The 18452-nt window shown below is 43.3% G+C and overlaps 2 protein-coding genes and 1 non-coding gene across 4 annotated transcripts; 2 read left to right on the forward strand and 1 right to left on the reverse strand.

Moving 5' to 3' along the window:
- Positions 1-2779: 2779 nt before the first annotated feature.
- On the forward strand, positions 2780-10418 carry LOC108242277. Of its 2 annotated transcripts, none has more exons than XM_017427025.3 (6): positions 2780-3261; positions 6047-6156; positions 7346-7472; positions 7655-7771; positions 7873-8392; positions 9416-10418. In XM_017427025.3, exons 1-6 carry the CDS (start codon positions 2905-2907, stop codon positions 9838-9840), a joined length of 1656 nt encoding a protein of 551 aa, XP_017282514.1. In that variant the 5' UTR covers positions 2780-2904; the 3' UTR covers positions 9841-10418. The 2 variants fall into 2 exon arrangements, with proteins under 2 accessions (XP_017282514.1, XP_024865238.1); XM_025009470.2 differs by lacking the exon at positions 2780-3261 and adding an exon at positions 3441-5480.
- On the reverse strand, positions 9985-16112 carry tk2 (thymidine kinase 2). The gene is made up of 10 exons (XM_017427038.3): positions 15905-16112; positions 13964-14001; positions 13690-13764; positions 13315-13368; positions 12982-13071; positions 12820-12893; positions 11740-11828; positions 11041-11120; positions 10877-10957; positions 9985-10674 (listed from the first exon to the last, which is right to left on the reverse strand). The coding sequence occupies exons 1-10, from the start codon at positions 16065-16067 to the stop codon at positions 10588-10590; spliced, it is 831 nt and encodes a 276-aa protein (XP_017282527.1). The 5' UTR covers positions 16068-16112; the 3' UTR covers positions 9985-10587.
- A 1566-nt stretch (positions 16113-17678) lies between these two features.
- On the forward strand, positions 17679-17766 carry trnar-ucu. Its single transcript is given in 2 exon segments — positions 17679-17715; positions 17731-17766. It is a non-coding gene; the product is annotated as a tRNA-Arg (tRNA).
- The last annotated feature ends 686 nt before the right edge of the window (positions 17767-18452 follow it).

Raw genomic sequence — 18452 nt, forward strand, 5'->3', positions numbered from 1 at the left:
CTGGGATGGGTGGCTGTCCCATCTTGCACCATGAACACATGCGTGGCAGTGAGAGCAAACACTTTGCTGTCTGGGTTGGAATGATCTCTTGAAGTTAGGTCCATTATATCTTGTCTGGTTTTCGTCTCTGACACGTTGATACCTGGGATGCCGCCTCACATTTCCATGCTGGGTGAACCTCTCTTCTTGAGTTGAACCCCAGTTTCTCTGACGTCGGGGAAGTCTGTCGGGGAGCTCTTTCTTGAGTTTTTTTCCTCTACCCTCGTTCCTCACGCCTTGCACACTCGAATCAGCCTTATGTCCAAACTTCTTTGACCATCTTTCTTTACGCAGTTCCCAAACGCCTGTGGGATACCGGTGTGGCAAAGACGGCTGATTTCTGGGAGGACGGCGAATGATCAATTTTTTTCTAGCCTCAGGTTCATCAGTAGACTCCATTCTTTGGCCTTTTCCTTCTTCTTCAACCTCTGTCATCTTTCTAAAACGCGCCAGAACTTTCGATCGTTGCTCCTTCCGTCTTGCCCACAAACCTGTCGAGTCCTTGCTGTGACTTTTCTGACGTAGGGCAGAAATGACTTTTCTGCTGAACACATTCTGTTGTGTTTCAGTGGGCTGATCCATATCCATGGGAAGTTCTTTCACAGAGCCACACTCTTTTTGTGTTTCTCTAAAAGAGACTCCTCTGAAACGTGCAAGAGTCTCAAACCTACGCTGTTTCCTTTCGGCCCACACTCCGGAATAATCCATCCTTGACAAGGAGGGACTCAAATTGGTGGTGCTTCCCAATTTGAATCCAACCAGTGGATAGATGCCATCTTCCAAGTTGGAACCGCTTTTCTTTTGCGGCTCCTTCATTTCCAATAGATCCATGTTCCCTCTGAATTGGGCCAACCACTCAAACCTGCGCTTTTTTCGCAGGTCCCAGGGGCCGGGGGACTCCTTACTGCGAAAGAAATTACGGCTTTTGAACCAGACCGAAAATTTCCCTTCGCCTTTTAAATTTTGCTGCAGGCCTTGGGCTTTGAACCTGCATGACTTGAAGATGGTGCTTGTAGGTGTTACTTCCATAATAAAACTCTGTGCTTCCATGGCTTTCAATGTAAAACGAACTTTCTACGCTCAGATAAGGACTCGAGTGAACAGTACTCTAACTTGTAGAAGACTGAACTGGGTCATAGATTCTTGGCTCTTCTAAAGGTCTGTGTGATGTCATCAAGATATGATGTCACAAAGGAATTTAGCGACTTTGATGTGGCTTAGCAATAGCACTAAATTAGGCTCCGCCCTTCCGACAGGAGCCTAATTCACTGACTCTGATGTTGCCTAGCAACAGTGAATTAGCAGGTTCTAAATGTTCCCCTGGTTCCGACCATCAGTCATGTGACCTTCTAATGACCCGGTCATTTAAAGACGGTGTTAAACGTCTCAAACATGCAGGACAGGAAGTGGACACCAGACTCAGACCATTATGGGTTCAGAGGGCTGCCGTGAACACTCGGCACATTTGATGATTTCCACCATGATAACATGTCGACATGAATACTTTCATTCAACATAACTTTTTCTGAAATGATCTTTCAGTTTCTAAAAAGCGTTCATACTACCATTATCCTGTTTTTGTTCATTATTGTCGCTTTATTGTTCTTCTGTACATGTTTGAACCATTCAACAAAATGTTCAGCTTATTAAAGACAATCCTGCTTTGACTTTAACCTTTGAACCCTTTATACTTTTTAAAATATTTAGCTTTTTTATATTCATTTATGTATATGGAAACATATATATAAAAACTCTCATCTTGCCCTGGTACCACAGAGGCCTTGACTCTCCACAACTTCTATATTTCCTCTTTCAGCCCATGGTATTTCTCCAGATTTTCATGATCCTTCTTCCTGATGTTACAGTCTCCTGGGACTGCTACATCTATCACCACTGCTTTCTTCTGGATCTTATCCATCACCACACTGTCTGGTTGGTTAGCCATCACCTGTCTGTCAGTCTGGATCTAGAAGTCCCAGTGTGGAGAAAATGGCAGAAATCTTTATCCAGGCTAGGCTAACAGAGAGTCAAACGAGGGACTGCTTTATATCACTTTTCAAGCTTATAAAACTCTTTCTCAAAAACAACACAGCTGTGTGAAAGAATGCTACACTATGTGAAACTTCTACATTTGTGCACGACGCTGTTTTGTTTAGTTTGTTGCTGTTTTCTCAACATAATATCTGTCACTACAGGAATGTGTGTGGGCTAAGGCCCTTAATATTAGCTAGTTTTGGGGGGAGTTTTAGAACACACCAACATGACCTTGTGCTCTCGCATGTGATTTAGCATATAATTATTGGTAAACAATAAGCTTTTTTTTTTTTGTTTGTCTTTTTGATTTTGTAACCATCCCGTTTGTTCGAGAATAACGGTGGAACGGTGACACAACCGATCGCCTCTGTTGCTCTTTCCACGGCAAAATTGAAAGAATACTGACAAATTAAGCCGCCAAAAACTTTCTGGCTTGTGACTTGTGAACGGGCTTGTGATAGTTTTTTTTACGCAAAACAAGAAGCGACAGAGGCTCGATCAGTCACAAACTGGAGACAAAATCAAATGAAAACGCTGTCTTAAGGGCCAGATGAAACGTTAACAAGGTCCGGACTTTGCCCGCGGACCTTCAGTTTGACACGTGTCCCACAGCATTAGTATAATGAAGTCATAAATAACAACTTCTCTTATTTATTAGAGTATTTCTTTGTCACGCTGGGGGTGCCCACACCTGCCTCAGAGTTGTGTTTTTATTTCTCTTCGGTTTGGAGAGGAAACGGAGGCAGAGAGAGTCTCACTTCCTTGTGAGGCAGTTTGAGGCTCCTTCACTTCCTCATCAGACTTTGACAGCTTCTGGTTGCTGACGGAGTCATGATGGACGGAGGAGCAGCAGGAGCAGCAGGAGGCGGAGGCCAGGCGGGGTACCCCTGCCAGGACCTGTACAAGGACTACCTGAGCTGGTACCTGCAGCAGGGCCCGGAGGCTCGGCCGGGTCAGGACAGCGAGCTCCACAAGAAGGCGGCTCGGTTCCTGCGCGGAGGGCAGGCGGAGCTCGCGCGCACCTTCACGCTGCTGCCCTTCCAGCAGGCGGTGGCGGAGAGGTGCGGCGGCGGGAGCGCGGGCTGCAGGAGACACCTGACGGCTTTCATCCGGGCCGCCGAGGTGCTGGAGACCATCTGCGTCAACCTGTTCCTGCAGCCCTGGAGGAAGGAGATCAAGACGCTCAAGGTTTCGTTTTCTCTTGCTGTCTTTACAAAAGTCTCCTTCTACAAGCGGAGTGGCGCATCTGCGCACCTGTCCCCACTTTGTAATCAGTCTCTTGCACTTCTTCTGTGGTGAATCGCTTTTACAGTAACACGCTGTCCGGTTGTTCTTGTGGTGCCTGAAGTTACACGAGTAAGTTTTGCTGCCACGCCTGCTTTTTGTTATTTTTTTATTAAAGTTTTTTTTGTTTGTTTTCTCGCGTTCCTTGTGTCTGCCTGTATTCTGGGTCCGACCTTCTACCACCCCAGCTTGTCGTGCTGTAGTCTCTATGCTGGGCAGGGTTGCCAGATAAGAAATGACAAACTGTCACTTTATAATTATTGTGTTTTGACCCAAACTATCATATGTGCTGAGTGAGGTGCGCTTTCTCAGAGGGGAGAGGTTATAAGATTAGCTGTTTGTTGTGATTGGTGAACATGTGCACAGAAAAGAAAGGGTGTTTGACCCTAAAATTATCTTATAGAAACAATAATTATTGTGTATATGGCAACACTGCTGCCAGGTTTTCAACAAGGTGATAATGGTGAATACAGGGATGTTTGTTTGGACTTACAGTGAGGTTGGGTTGCTGCTACATGTTGAAAATGGTGAGCAACATAAACAGCACTCTATCTGCCGTTATTAATAGTTGTGGAGCTGCTCGTGCAGAACAGCTACTGACTGCAGCCGTCCATGGTGCACATGTGCGATTACACACATCGCAGCTGACTTTGCAATGCAAATCAAGGTGTTTTAAAAGAATCTCCACTCCGAGAGCTGGGTTCAAAAAGCTTCACTCTCAGATCACGCAAACGAACGGCTGACCTGCAGCAGAAATGTTAGCTTTCCTGAAAAATCAGCTTTGTGTAAATCTGTCCGGTTTTGGGTGGAGTCGTGCCCAGAATGCAGACCGATGCGAGGAGCTCGAGTCAAACTGAAAGACTTAATAAACGAGGCAACAAATGAAACTCGAGGAGCACCTGGTGTGGCATGAGAGCACAATGTCAGAATGCCGAATGAGGGCAAGAACAGGGTTCAAACGGAGCGATGCTGATGAGATAAGTGGTGACAGGTGAGCCTAGCGATTACAAAGGGACAGGTGTGAGGGGAAGGGGACAGGTGGCTGACTGTGGAAAAGTACTAAGAATAATAGGAAACACACTGAAAACTGGAACATTTCTAGTCATTTTGAAGGCTAACCACCATATGGTAACCACACACACACACACCTGTTTGTCACTCCCTGACAGCACGCTTAATAAGAGAGGCACTGTACTGAACTGTAAGTGGCAGAAGGTCGTCACACGTCAGTTTTTCTGTGGCTACAGCGTGTTACGCAGGAGGTACGAGTTTGGTTTTTTTTTTTAAAAAAAAGACCTTTCACTTCCTGTTTTGAGGAGAAGTCAAATCACGACAGGTAGGTTCGTGTGCTCAAACAGAAGCAGTAAAACTGTGGCATGCAAACTCGTTATTCAGGTCCCCGAGCGCATTCTGATGGGGAAAGAGAATGAAACTGGAAGCGTGAACAGGAGGCCGAACACACCATGAGTACACACTGTCAGGTCTGCTGTCTGACTTCATGAAGAGATTCTTGGTGACGTTTCTTCTCCTGTGTTAATAGATCCTACTAAACAATGTCAATACAGAAGCACTGAAGCAGCCTTATTCCCATCATACTTTTATTGTTGTGATAATTTGTTTTTTATTCTCTGCTCCTCCTGCAGCTTTAGAAAAATCCGTACCAAAAAAATACATTAAAACGTGCAGCTGTATTGGAAATAATGTGCCACTTTTGCTAAACTTTTTAGTATACATAGTTATTACAGTTTAGATTTAATGATTTTTGAAGTTTTTATCAAGGTTTCAGAATTAGAATAACTTTTGAGCTGTCAAAACATTACTAAATTTGTGCAAACAAACGGTTATTAGTTTTACAGTCTTTACACCCTTTATACAATTCATACTTCAAATCGTAAACATTTCTGTCTTCTTTCACTTTCTGTCTCTCTCACTGCTAAAGGGATTTATGTTTTTTTTCTCAAATCCCCTCAGAGTGCAGAGTACGCTCTTTCAAACTCCCATTGACTTCCATTCCTGTCTCTTCAAAACTAGAAGTGGAGGATCTTGAATTTGTCCTATCTCCTACGTAGAACACTGACATGAAAAACTGCCATGTGATGACTGAAAACGTCTGCCGCTTACAGGTCAGGGAGGTTTTCAGTACCACTTACAGTTTTTGACTGTTTGTTTGAGGCTTACTTTATGTCTGCCTGTCTAAATAGGGCTGAACTCAATCACAACATCGTGGTTACTACTTCATAAATGTGAACAAATGATTACGGTTAAAAACAAAATGGCAGACTCGCTATATATATATATATATATATATATATATATATATGTATATGTGTGTGTGTAGGGTCCTATACAGTGAGTGAGCCACAGCATAAGAGTGCTGTCAGGGAGTGATAGACACAGGCGTGTGGTTACCATAGCAAACTCAATGAGCCAATGGCAGCAGCCTTATAAAGTTTTCTGATCCTGGTTCTCTTTACACTTCGTTTTCAGTTCATACATGGAAACCTTTTTTGGGCAGTAGCTGCATCAGCACCCTTTAAAATTTATTCAAGTTTCGTATCATAGCTTTATTACCTGTACTATAATAAAGCTGTTTGTTTCTTTTAATTTTTTTATTATTATTATTGTGTGAATAAGCGTTCATGCTGTTGAAACCTTGATGTGAACACTGTTGCCTTTTTCCTTTTTCCAGACTTTCACAGGTGCGTATGTTTACTGCCTCCTGCCGGTTTTCAGTAGTTCTACGCTTCAGTCTGTTCTGGCCTCTATTGGCTACCTGCCCCATAACGATGCCTCTCAAAGGTGAGACAAGAAGACAGTGAAAACAAACGCCGTAGACGTGAAGCTATAAAGCTCGTGCTTAAGCTGTTGTCATACTCCATGAGAAGAAACAAAGTCAGCTGTCGTATATTCACGTGGTTGCGTGATGATGATTGCATCATTTTGCTCTCGTAGCTTTGTCCGCCCCTTTGTGACTCAAGGCCCTGGTTGTGTGATTGGTCAGGAGTTGTTGTGGGCGTGTTTATGCGGAAAAGCCATTGAGCTTTAATGGAGCCATTTTGCTTCTACTGCTCAGCTGAGAAGCAGCTGGCCGAGTGGTGGCCAGGAGGAAGTACGCATCGGCCGGGCAGCATAGAGACACGTTCCCTTTGTTTGATCATTTTGGTGCACCATCACATTTGCAAATAAACAAATTAATAAACAAATCTGGTTGGTGTGAGGGAAGCAAAATACTGTACAAGGACAGGAGAGCTGAGAAGCCAGTAGGTTAATGCTGGAGGAGGAGGGAGGAGCTTCCTGGGAGTTCTGAGCCGCGTGTCTCGTGGATGAAAGGTGTGCGAAAACGAACATCTCGCAACCACGTGACCGCGAACAGACTTCCTGACTTCTCATGGAGTATGACAGAACCGTTACCGCTATAGGAACCCCTCTATGACAGGACCAACGTAACATAAACCCTTCCTGAAAACATATTCCCCTATCTTTCTTCCATCTGCCTATGATGTATATATGTAAACAGTGTTGTAGTGAAAAATTGTAACTCTCCAAATCAGTAAACTGCTGTCTACTGCAGGTAAGATACTGACTGCTGTTAACAATGCCACAGAACCCTACTTCATAAAATCTCTTTTTTTGAGAAAGCTTGTTTCATTTTCTTTAACATTTTGCAGCTTTACGTGCCCGTCAGGTCACTTAGTTCTACTGATTGTTTACTTCTGGTTGTTCCAAGATGTTACCAGAGGAGAGTGGGCGTTCACACATCCTAAATATAAAACCAGCTGCCTGTTAGACTCCAACACTGTTTGTTTTAAAGTATGGTCTTAAAACATTTATACCTGTTGACTTCATTTCAGGAAGTTTTTTACCATAGTTGTCTTTTGTGTACTTCTGTTATTCTGTTCTTATTGCGGTACGTTACAGAAAAACACAGTCACAGTGCCTGTTTCTTCTAGCATTGTTCAGTCCTCTTTTCTGTCCCGATTTATTTCAGCGAGTTCAGACTTAGTGCGGACGCCGACCCAAAGACGGCCATGCAGCTGGGCTTTGAACTGCTGCTGGCCCGGGTGCTGTGTTATAACGTCCTGGACCTTCTGCTGGAGGATCAGCTGGGGCCACAGGTACGATCTGGACGGTTCTGATGTCAAACACAGTTTCTAGACTAGCCACAGTCTACGCGAGACTTATTAATGCAAACTGACACGAAAATATGCATATATTTAATTTTATTTCCCTATGATTGAACAGTGTAAAGTCTATAATTAGGAATAGGGTAACTGGCAGTTCTGATCCAATATTGCAGGAATGGTTGGAAGCTCTCCAGAGAAGAGAACAGCCTGCAAAAGAGACGGATCACACAGAAAAGAAAACCGTGTTAGATGACATGAAAGACAACGAGGAGAAGAAGGATAAAGAAGAGGTAGGATGGAAGGCTGGTTTGTGACAAAAGGAAACTTTGATCCCGTACATATCGAGCCTAAATAAGCCAACTGCAGCCTCGGCTTCGTTTCATTTCCCCAGGTCTCTGTGGATCTGGAGAGCGGCCCTGCATCGAAGCCCCAGCCTAAGCCTCGATGCTACCACCTCAGCAGCGTTGACCAGTCCGTTATGGAAATGCAGAGGATATACCCAGACCTGGCCTTCAGGGGTCGTCCCCTGATGACAGAGCAACTCCACAGAGCACACGGTGCCACGGGCAGCAAAAAGGTGCCTCATCAGGCCGCGGTTTCAAAACGAGACAGCATCAGGGGCAGTCAAGCTGGCGCGCCGACACTCCTGAGCCGAGACGATTTCAGCAAAGTGGATAAGTCTGCTGGCATCAGCGAGAGGACGAGCGGGTCGGCCGAGGAGAACGATGGAAGGAGCACCACAACGTCGGATGCGAGTGCCACTGATGAAAACAGAGTGGATGACGGGCTCAGCGGTCCTCAGGCCATTTCCCTCTACATCACGCTGAGAGCTGGGTCCAAAGTGAAGCCCAGGCTGAAGCCTGAGAAGCCCCCCTCCATCGAGGAGGATCCTGCCGAGACTCAACATCCTGGTAACCATCACAACACATGCACTCGGTTTTATTTACCTGTGATGACTTTAAAACGAAGCAATATTTCCTGTAGAATTCTCCTCCTCAGTGCACAATCCTGACCCATTCTTCACAATCTTCGTACTAACATTTTAATGAAAATACATATTTATAAAATATCACATTTCCATAAGCATTTAGAGCCTCTACTTAGTGTTGAGTTGAAGCTCCTTCGGCAGCAGTTTGATGGTTTGATGCAACAAGCTTTGAACATCTGGATTGGAGGATTTTCTGTTCTTTTCTTATTCTCTTAAGCTCAGTTTGAGTGGATGGGGACCGTTGGTGGAGCCATTTTCTGGTCTCTTCAGAGATGTGTGATAGAGTTCAAATCAGGTCTCTGACTAGTCTGCTCTAGGACATTCTCTCAGTCGTCTCTAAGCCGCCTGTGTTGCCTTCTCTGTGTGATTTGGTTTGTTGTTATGGTAGAAGCTGAACCTTCAGCCCAGTCTGAGGTCCTGAGCTCAGACGAACAGGTTTTCATTGTAATTTACTCCATTCGTCTTTCCCCTGAACCCTGACCAGTCACTGTGGGGATGGTGTTGAGCTCATGATGACTTTCTTCCAGACAGAACATTTAGACTCGAGGCCAAACAGTTCAATCTTGGTTTCATCAGACCAGAGAATCTGGTTCCTCTCAGTCTGAGGAGTCTTTCAAGCAGCTTTCAGGTATTTTACTCTGAGCAGAAGCTTCTGAGTCGTCACTCCAAGCCCAGAAAGGTGGTGGTTTGTAGTTCTGGTTGTTCTTCTGCAACTTCTTTGACCTGAGAATAATGGAGGCCACCTTTCAGCTAGGAGGCCTTCTATAGAGAGCGGTGTGTCGTTCCAAATAGTGTCCAATCAGTTTAAATGTACCACAAGTCGACTCCAATCAAGGCGCAGAAGAGATCAGGAGAAACAGGAGGAACCTGAGATTAAGTTCTATGTAAAACATGTTTAAATTCTTTCTGAAGACAATATGTTTGGTTTTTTTTCCCCCACTTACAGGCGGAGAAAATGTGAGAGTGGCCAGACAAGAGTTTCAGTCCTCAAGCTCCGGTGATGAGGAGCAGGAGCTGAGAGAACTGTCAGAGAGGATGGGTCATCTACACGTCCGAGAAGATAAAGCTGAGGCGAAGAGAACAAAAAGAGAGGAGGGCGCGAGGGGGGAACGGAGACAAAAGGAGAGGGGCGCAGTGAAGCCAAACCTCAAGACGCAAGAGATGGAGATGAACGAGGTTGTCGGCCACGACCCCGGCAGATACGCAAAATCCTCTCAGCCTGACTGGATGTTGGGAAGCGAGCAGAGCCAGCCCTCAGTGCTGACGGAGAGTTCAGCAGACTGCCTGAGCTGCAGAGGGGTGCAGGAGGGAAAAGGTTCAGGAAGGGATCCAAAAGGCCAAGCAGAGGAGAAGCAAGTGACTCTCTGTTAACGTTTAACGTCGAGGGTCACGAATGTGGTGGGAAGGAAAATCATCTTAAAGCCATCCTCTGTTTTTATGTCAAAGGTTTCTGTTCCAGCTAAGACCAAAGACTCACTGTGTGTTTTGTTGATTTTTAGAGATGTTTTTTTTACCTTCCTGGGAACAATGTTTACAGGTAATGTAATGCTGATGAATCAATCTGCAGGATCTGGATTTTGGGATCACAAACTTAAAACTATTCAGGGTTTTTGCTCAAAATTGCTTCCAGTCAGAGTGTTTATTTACCATAGTTTATTGCTTTAAATTGACTCAAACTGCTTAGAGATCATTGCTTGTGTTTTTCTTCATGTCAGTGTTTTTATCATTATGGTTAGTTCGAGGGAGGTATTTTATCAGATCTTAATTTCAGATGTTTTTGTTCAGTGTGTGGGATTCTGGGTTTACTTTCAACTGCGATTCACTCTTGACCTCTATTCTAATCTTAATGTAAAACAGCATATAATAAATCAGTTTCTTTGCTGTTTTCAAAAGTTATTTTTAATTTAAAAAAAATCGAATTTTTAAATAAAGCTGACATTCAGAGGAAAGTTTCACTGGGAGTATTTAGTTTTGTGTCTAAGTTATTCAAATACAGAAACCCTTCATGATGAAAACATTTTGTAAGTCAATATTGCTGGGAATGATCCTTTATGAAGCCCTAAGAAATAAATATATAAAAAGCTGGATCGTGGAATGGTAAAAGCGTATACGAGGCCATCAAAGGTTGCTAGCTGTGAGGATCTTGTCTCGGTGCTCCTCATACTGGTGCAGCATCTTCTGGAGGTCGTGATCAGCAGGAATCACCTGGAAACAAATTTTCCCCACTTAATGTTTTCTTTTTCCACACAAGGACTAAACTCTGGTTTCTCCAAACTGAGGTCACTCAAGCTAACTTAGCCAGGTAAGATATTATCTCCTTATAATTGTCACAGAAATCTACATCCGGCTGGCGGGAATATCAGTTTTTATGTGTGATCTCCAGACAAAGAAGCAGCGCAGCACTCACCAGAACAGGAGCAGGAACAGGGGAGGAGGTGCACCTGATGAGCCAGTCCTCATGCAGCTGATGAATGGACTCCAGGTACTCCTACACACACACACACACACACAGAGAGGTCTGACACCAGGCCATCAATGACAGGTTGAGTGTTTCTTCTTCTAATTACTCACCAGTGGAATGACTTTCTCCTCCTCTCTGCATCGTTGCTTCAACCTCTCATGGCACGTCTGAGGAGATGTCTGCAGGTAAACTGCGCCCGGTGAGGAAGTTACAGAACAAACATCAGAAACTCCAGAACAGGAGGCGTTTTTCAGCTTTAACGGTGCATCATTTCTGCCTTAGTTTGCACCCAACTTTTACCACTTCTTTTCCATCTCCCTCTTCAATCCTCTTTGTTCATGCTTCTTTTAATATTTCTCTTTCTTCCTATAATGCTTATTTTGTTGATGTTTTTTTTGTCAATTTACTGACTTAAAAATGCTGACAAAATGTTTCATATCTCTTGCATGGAGGTGGGAATGTACATTATAAAGAAATATTCTTGTTTAAGAGTAAAACATGGGTTTAGTCTCCGTCATTAATATAATAAAAGTTCAACAATGTTTTAATTACAAACAAATGAAGGAATCAGGATAGGTCCAAATTTAACATTTATGCTTTTTACGACACAGGGTACAGTTTGTATCTGTGCACAAATGTTTATGAGAAGCACGTCTCTTCTGTTTGTCTTTGAGAATTTTCAACGTTTTTTCCAATTTCACAAATAAAAACTCCTTTCTACACGTGCGCAAACGGCTGTTTGTATGTTTCTCGGGACGACAAAGCTTGATTTATGAGGTGGAAACTTTCATTAAATCTTATATTCTTACCGATCAGGTCGACTGGGAGGAAGATGTTTGTTGTGATCCAATCAAACCACTCGCTGAGGACAGCGTAGTCCACCTCTGGCATCTTTCCGCTGAGGGGAGCGACAGAAACAAAAAGTCATCAGTCGGGGGTGGGGACTGACAGTAATAACACTTTCAAACCAAGACATTAAAGCAATACTTCATATCTTTTAAAGTGAGGATCTGTGGAAAGGTTATTAAGATTTAATGTCTTACCTGTCATAGACGGGTCTTTGAACAACTTTAATTTGGAGAAATGGAGTTTAATTCTCACACGAGTGACGAGCTAATGGCTAGTCACACCAGGACTAAAGTGGACCCTCCATGAATACTCTTTACAGATATTGAGCTGCAGTAACCCCCAAAATGTGCTCCGAGCACGATGGGACAGCTAACTTCTTTTTTTTATTCAACATGGCTGCCCCAGCTACCTTGGTAAAAGGCTATAACTCAGTCAAGTTTAGCGATTTATGTGGTAGTAGCTGACAGTGATCACCAGTCCAATGTTTAAAATTCAAGATGGCTGCCACTGCTACCTTGGCAAACAGAAAAATGGCTTTTAGGTGAGCAAACACCATTTTGACATGCCTTTATATTACTCCACACCTAATTTCACATAACACGGTTAGCTAGCTTTAGCATGTCCAGTGCATCATGGGGCACTTCTGGCAGGAATGTCGTAATATTTCTGCCGGAATGACTGATGGAAGAGCAAAGGTTTATAACATAACATTTGAAGGAACTTCTATAGATGGCAGCTATCCACTTTAGTAATTGCCTCACTCAGACTAGCCATTAGCTCATCAGTCTGGTCAGAATTAAACTATTTCTTATTTCTTATTCTTATTTTTCAAACTGGGGTCATTCAAAGAGCCATCTACAACAGGGAAGATATTAAAAGTTCATAGCTTTTCCACAGAACTGAACTGAGCGGAGAAAATCTTAGTTCTCAGATGCATTAAATTCAGAGCCTGATGAACATGAAGCCTAATTTATGACTTCAGACTGGATTTTGTGGTTTTGTCTGACTCTTAAAGTCTGATGAAATGCAGTTACTGATACCTCTGAAAGAGGTTCTCCACAAAGATGTACTTGGCACTGAAGATCGACCTCTCCATCATCATGACGGGAGCAGACTGAAACCATAAAGATGTCCTGATTGGGTTATTCTGTTTACCAACACCATCTGTCAGGACAGTAGCTCCCCGGTGGTGGCGCGCTTACCGTGGCAGCCAGGTGTCTTTCCAACATGGTGAGCTGAACGTAGGTCTGCAGCGTGATCCCCCAACGCCGAGGATCCTGGTACATCAGGCCCTGCAGGGGCAGACAGGTTTGAACTTGGCTTTAAGATGTCGCGTCGTACTTTGGGGGGAGTTTTAGCCCCAGAATTCACACCTCTAAGTAGTTCAGGCTACCACCAAGAAAGAGACAGCATGAAGACCAAGGAACTCTCTCCACAGATCAGAGGCAAACATGACGAGAACAGATCAGGGATGGAGTATAAAGTTTGATATCAGCCCCGCAGTGAAACAGTGAAAGCACGGTCGTGTAAGTTACCAGAGGGTTGTGTCCGCGGACGTTCCTCCATTTAGAAATCGGTTCTGTGAGGATCTGAAACAAACAGATGACAGAGGAGCTGCTGGACGTTTTCCATGTTATGTTGTCAGATTCCACAAACATTTAGGAAGTGAGACAAACTTTCAATATATTCATGTTTGCCACACCCAGACAACATCAAATGCTTCAAATGGTCTAAATTAAAGGGTGCTTTAGGGTCTAATTCTGAAAAAAAAAGGTCAAATTCCTCTGTACCCTGATTTTCAGGCTTATATTCTTCATGTCAAACACAAGTATTGGTATATCTTTAGCCAGTCTCAGTTATAACCTGTAGGACTGTAAGGACACGTGGACATAAACTTTGCTTTGACGGACCTCTATGTTGCTCGTCTTGCTGAAGTACTCCAGACATGTCGTCTTGCCACTGGCAATATTCCCCTCAATGCAGACCTGAAAACAATGACAGTGCAGCCTGTCCGTCAGCAGAAATGAGGAAAAAAAACAACAATACTAGAACCTCATCTTTAAAGTTCCCAAGCAGGATGTGAAGTTTAATGAGTTGTATTTATCATCAAAAGGCAAAAAAGGTTTTAAAATTCTGCACCAAATGAAGGAACAGAAGATTAAAGGTCAAACAGAAGAGGCTCACCACAGTTTTCTTGTTGTCTCCATTGCGCACCAACTTTTCTTGAAAAGGAAGAAAAACAAGAGTCAGACAAGATTTCTGAAAAAAAAAAAAATACTCCTGCTGGGAATTAATAGCTGTCTTTTCATGTCAAAATTAGTAACAGAAAGGCTAAATGATGACAAACACCGAGTCCAGTTCAGGTGAGGCAGTGGAAGAAACATAAGTTGTTGTCTAGGAGGATAAATGAGACACTGCTGTCGGTCACGTCTTACAGCTTTAATCATTTTAGCCACACAGACTACATGTGGCAGTACATACTGATTCAACACTACTGATTAAAGTCTGTGCGATTTTAATGAAACTCAGAAAAATTACCTTTTGGAGTCAACTTAATTCAAGTTGGCTGCCACTGCTAACCAGTTTCAGCCAACCCAAAAATGGCCACAACTCAGTCAAATGCACAGATATTGAGCTAAAGTTTGGCGTGGTGGTAGCTGAGCGACATCCCAAGGGCATTAGAGGCTTTATTCTCTTTAATTAAGGATGCCAGTGCATGAATACTGGAGCACATTTGGGTTTAAGAGCAAAAGTATGACAAGGGCGCAGAGTCTCAGCTTTTATTTCCTGGTATTTACATTTCGACGAGTTAAACTCAGGACACGTCACCGTTTGTTTTAGACCACAGCAAAAGTAAAGAAACAAATAATCTTAAAGTAAATAACGTTTAATATTTGTTGTTCGCAATAACTGCCTCAAGCCAGCGACCCATCGATGTCACCAAACTGTTGCGTTTTAAGGCAGCTTCTTTCAGTTCCTGTTTGTTTCGGTGGGTGTTCTCCCTTCAGCCTCCTCATCAGGAGGAGAAATGCATGCTCTGTTGGGTTAAGGTCTTGGCTAAAAGCTTCCACTCCCCCCTCCCTCCCGATGAAGTCCTTCATTTTGCTGGCAGTGTGCTTTGGCTCATTGTGCTGCTGCATCATAAACTTCCTCCCAGTTAGTTTGGATGCATTTCTCCTTAAATTGGCAGACAAAAAAGGTTTCTGGGCCCTTCGGAATTCACTCTGCTGCTACGGTCATTAGTTACACCATCAGTAAATGTTGACGAGCCTGTTCCAGGAGCAGCCATGCATGCCTAAACCATGACAGTACCTCCCCCGTGCTCCACAGATGAGTCTGTATGCGTCAGATCAAAAGCAGCTCCTTTCCTCCACACTTTGGCCTTTCCATCTCAAATCTTAGTCCCATTGGTCTCTGTGCTTATTTGCAAATCCCACTCTGGCCTTCTGATTCTTACTGCTGACGAGTGGTTTGGATCTTGTGGTACGGCCTCTAGATTTCTGCTCCTGGAGTCTCATTCGAGCAGTGGATTGTGGTACCTTCACCCCTGCACTGTGGAGGTTGTTGGTGATGTCACTTCCTGATGTTTTGGGGTATTTCCTTTACAGCTCTCATCAACTACGGTTTTCTTTGGCCGACCTGTCCGACGTCTGTTGCTCAGCGCACCAGTAGTTTCTTTTTCAGGACATCTCTATGCTCAATGTTTGTCCAGTGACTCTGATCAATCTTTTTCCTTTTCTCAGCATAGACAGCTCTCTGGTCTTCATGTTGGTTTATCCTCTTTAACAAGAAATGCAGTCTTTAGAGGTTTAAACCCAGGTTCAAAACTTAAACTATTTAATGTTTGAACAATCAACCTAAACGGCAACATCTGGTCAACAAGAAATACCTGTCAGTCCCATGTTGATAAATGGGTGGGTTCAAACAAAGGAAGGTAGGTCCTGAGTTGTTTAAAAAAAACAAAAAAAACAAACACCTACACGATAATGAGAAGTTAGGGACAGTAATGAAAAACCAAAACTCTTCCTGTTTCTCTGCAGCCTTTACATTGCTTATGCCATTCATGACTGATAGTTAGCTGGTCGCAGGCGGATTGTAGCAAGTGACGCGAAAGAGCAGCAGTACCTGTAATAATATTATTATTATTAATAATATTATTGCTGAGAGCCCTCCTCTGGTTCCGAGCAGGCGACTTCCTCCATCTCCTCCAGCTGCCGCAGAGAGTTTGAGCCACGGCTCGGTGAGCAGACAGCAGCAACACCTCCACACGACCGAGAGCCGCCGACATCTCGGTACATTTAAAGCATCTTCTTCCTCCGGTGTGCTGTTTCTTCTTCTTCTTGGTGTTTTATGGCGGATGGCAAACCGGCTGTACGGCGCGCTACCGCCCCCCTCCGGACTGGAGGGTAACAGGAAAAAAAAGGTGTTTTTCCAAACTTAATATCATTTGACCTGGTATTTTCAGCTTGGCGTCTCTGAATACATTTTATCTGATAAATTATTGATTCACTGCTCTTCTAAGCTGTCTCCTGTTCTTGTCCAAAAGCTCTACATTCCTCTAAAACGTCCATTTGAGTCCTCTGAATCTTATTAGCAAACAGCGTCAGGCCCTCCTACTCATTTTTTTAAATGCATGTTTGCAAATTAGCATTTACATATGAAGTGTCTTCAAATGGTGGACGTTCTTCTGGGTCTTCATAATTGCAGCAACGATGCACTGATCAAAAGAAATGACTGTACAGACATAAGTTATTCTTGAACAGTGAGAGTTTATTCAAAATAACAGAGACTGTGCCAAATCGTGACTTCTGGCCCAATCTGTGAAGATCCCCCCGTTTCTCTGGGGCTGCTTCTTTTTATTAACCTTTACCACACCCAGTGGTAGAGTAAAAAACACACACATATCCCACTGGGACGGACCTGAACAGTACGGATTCAAGTACATTCAATTCCCTTTATGGTCATAAGCTGTGGTCTTCAGACGTGCAACAGATAACTTTTATATTCGTCTTCGTGCAGTTGCTTTTTGACAACGTGAGCTTAGGAGAACAAAACCCACTTCCCAAAAAGGGATTGTAGCTGAAGACAATGTCTCCACTTGGAAGTCAGGCCCCATCTCAACACAGTACAGATGTAACACAGACACCTCACATACACAGCCTTTTTCTCTACTTTTCTCTGAAATTCCTTGAAAAACTTTTCAGACTTTACTTAAATGTTTAATTTTCAATTGCAATTATAGGTTACACTCTACAAACTCCAAATAGTCACAAAAATGAACACAAAAGTCCAAAGAGTTAGACAAATTTTACTCAACATACAGGCCCACTTATCTTCATAAAGCAGATTAAAGAAGACATTCAAAGGTTGTGGGTTTGAGTTCCACCAGAGTTGTGGTTTAAGGAGTCTTATTGAAATATTCAGCATGAACTGTGGCATTTTCCCACATTTGTGAGTTACAGAGCCAAAGGGCTAGTGGGACATATAACACCTAGGACTTCTGGTGAGAATTAGATAGACTTTCAAAGGTTTTAGTTAAATAAGCCTTTTAAAAAACATTGCAATGAACAACAATCTCTCAGGTGTCATCGGCACTTTTACATTTTTCACATAGATGAGTACCCCATCCTGTGGCACAATGGAGAGCGCGTTGGACTTCTAGATCTATTGAAAGAAGACATTCAAAGGTTGTGGGTACAAGTCCCACCAGAGTCGTAGTTTAAAGGTTCATATTGCATGGACTTCGACATTTTTCACATTTGTGAAAAGGGTCGGATTTCAAAGGCTTTATTTTAATAAGCCTACTAAAATAAACATTGCAATGTATCTTAATTTGCCACAATCTATCAGGTGCAATTCACACTTTTGTATTTTCACATAGATAAGTAGCACAGGCAGAGGCTCTGTGGCGCAATGGAAAGCGCATTGGACTTCTAGTGCTATAAAAAGGCATTCAAAGGTTGTGGGTTCAAGTCCCACCAGAGTCATGGTTCAAGAAGTGTTGAAATAATACCCTGTATCTCCACTCTGCATGGACTCCGGCATTTTTCCCATTTGTGAGTAATGGCACTAAAGGACTTTGTTCTGAAAGCACATATGACTTCTGGTGAGAATAAGGCAGAGTTTCAATGGTTGTACTTTAGTGAGCCTTTTAAAAACATCTCACTGAACCAGACTTTATCTCAATGAAGGGTGTTTGACAGGTTCTTACAAACCGGCGGCTCTGTGATGCAGTTTTCTTCTAGAGGTATTAAAGAAGACACTCTGTAGATTAGCCTCTCACCAGAGTCATAGTTTAATGCAGGGGTGTCCAATCCTGGTCCTCGAGGCCCATCATCCTGCATGTTTTACTTGTTTTCCTGCTCCAACACACCTGATTCAGTGATCAGTGATCAGTGATTTTCTTCATGTTCTGCAGAAGCCTGTTAATCACCCATTGATTCAAATCAGGTTTGTTGGAGCAGAGAAACAAGTAAAACATGCAGGATGGTGGGCCTTGAGGACCAGGATTGGCCACCCCTGGTGAGTCCTGTTTAAATTTTGACACCTTTGCATTTTTCACATGGATAAAGACTGTAGACAGAGGGCTCTGTGGTGCAATGGAGAGCGCGTTGGACTTCTAGTGCTATTGAAGGAGACATTCAAAGGTTGTGGGTTTGAGTCCCTCCAGAGT

Source organism: Kryptolebias marmoratus, linkage group LG22 (assembly GCF_001649575.2).
Source record: "Kryptolebias marmoratus isolate JLee-2015 linkage group LG22, ASM164957v2, whole genome shotgun sequence".
Lineage (NCBI taxonomy): Eukaryota > Metazoa > Chordata > Actinopteri > Cyprinodontiformes > Rivulidae > Kryptolebias > Kryptolebias marmoratus.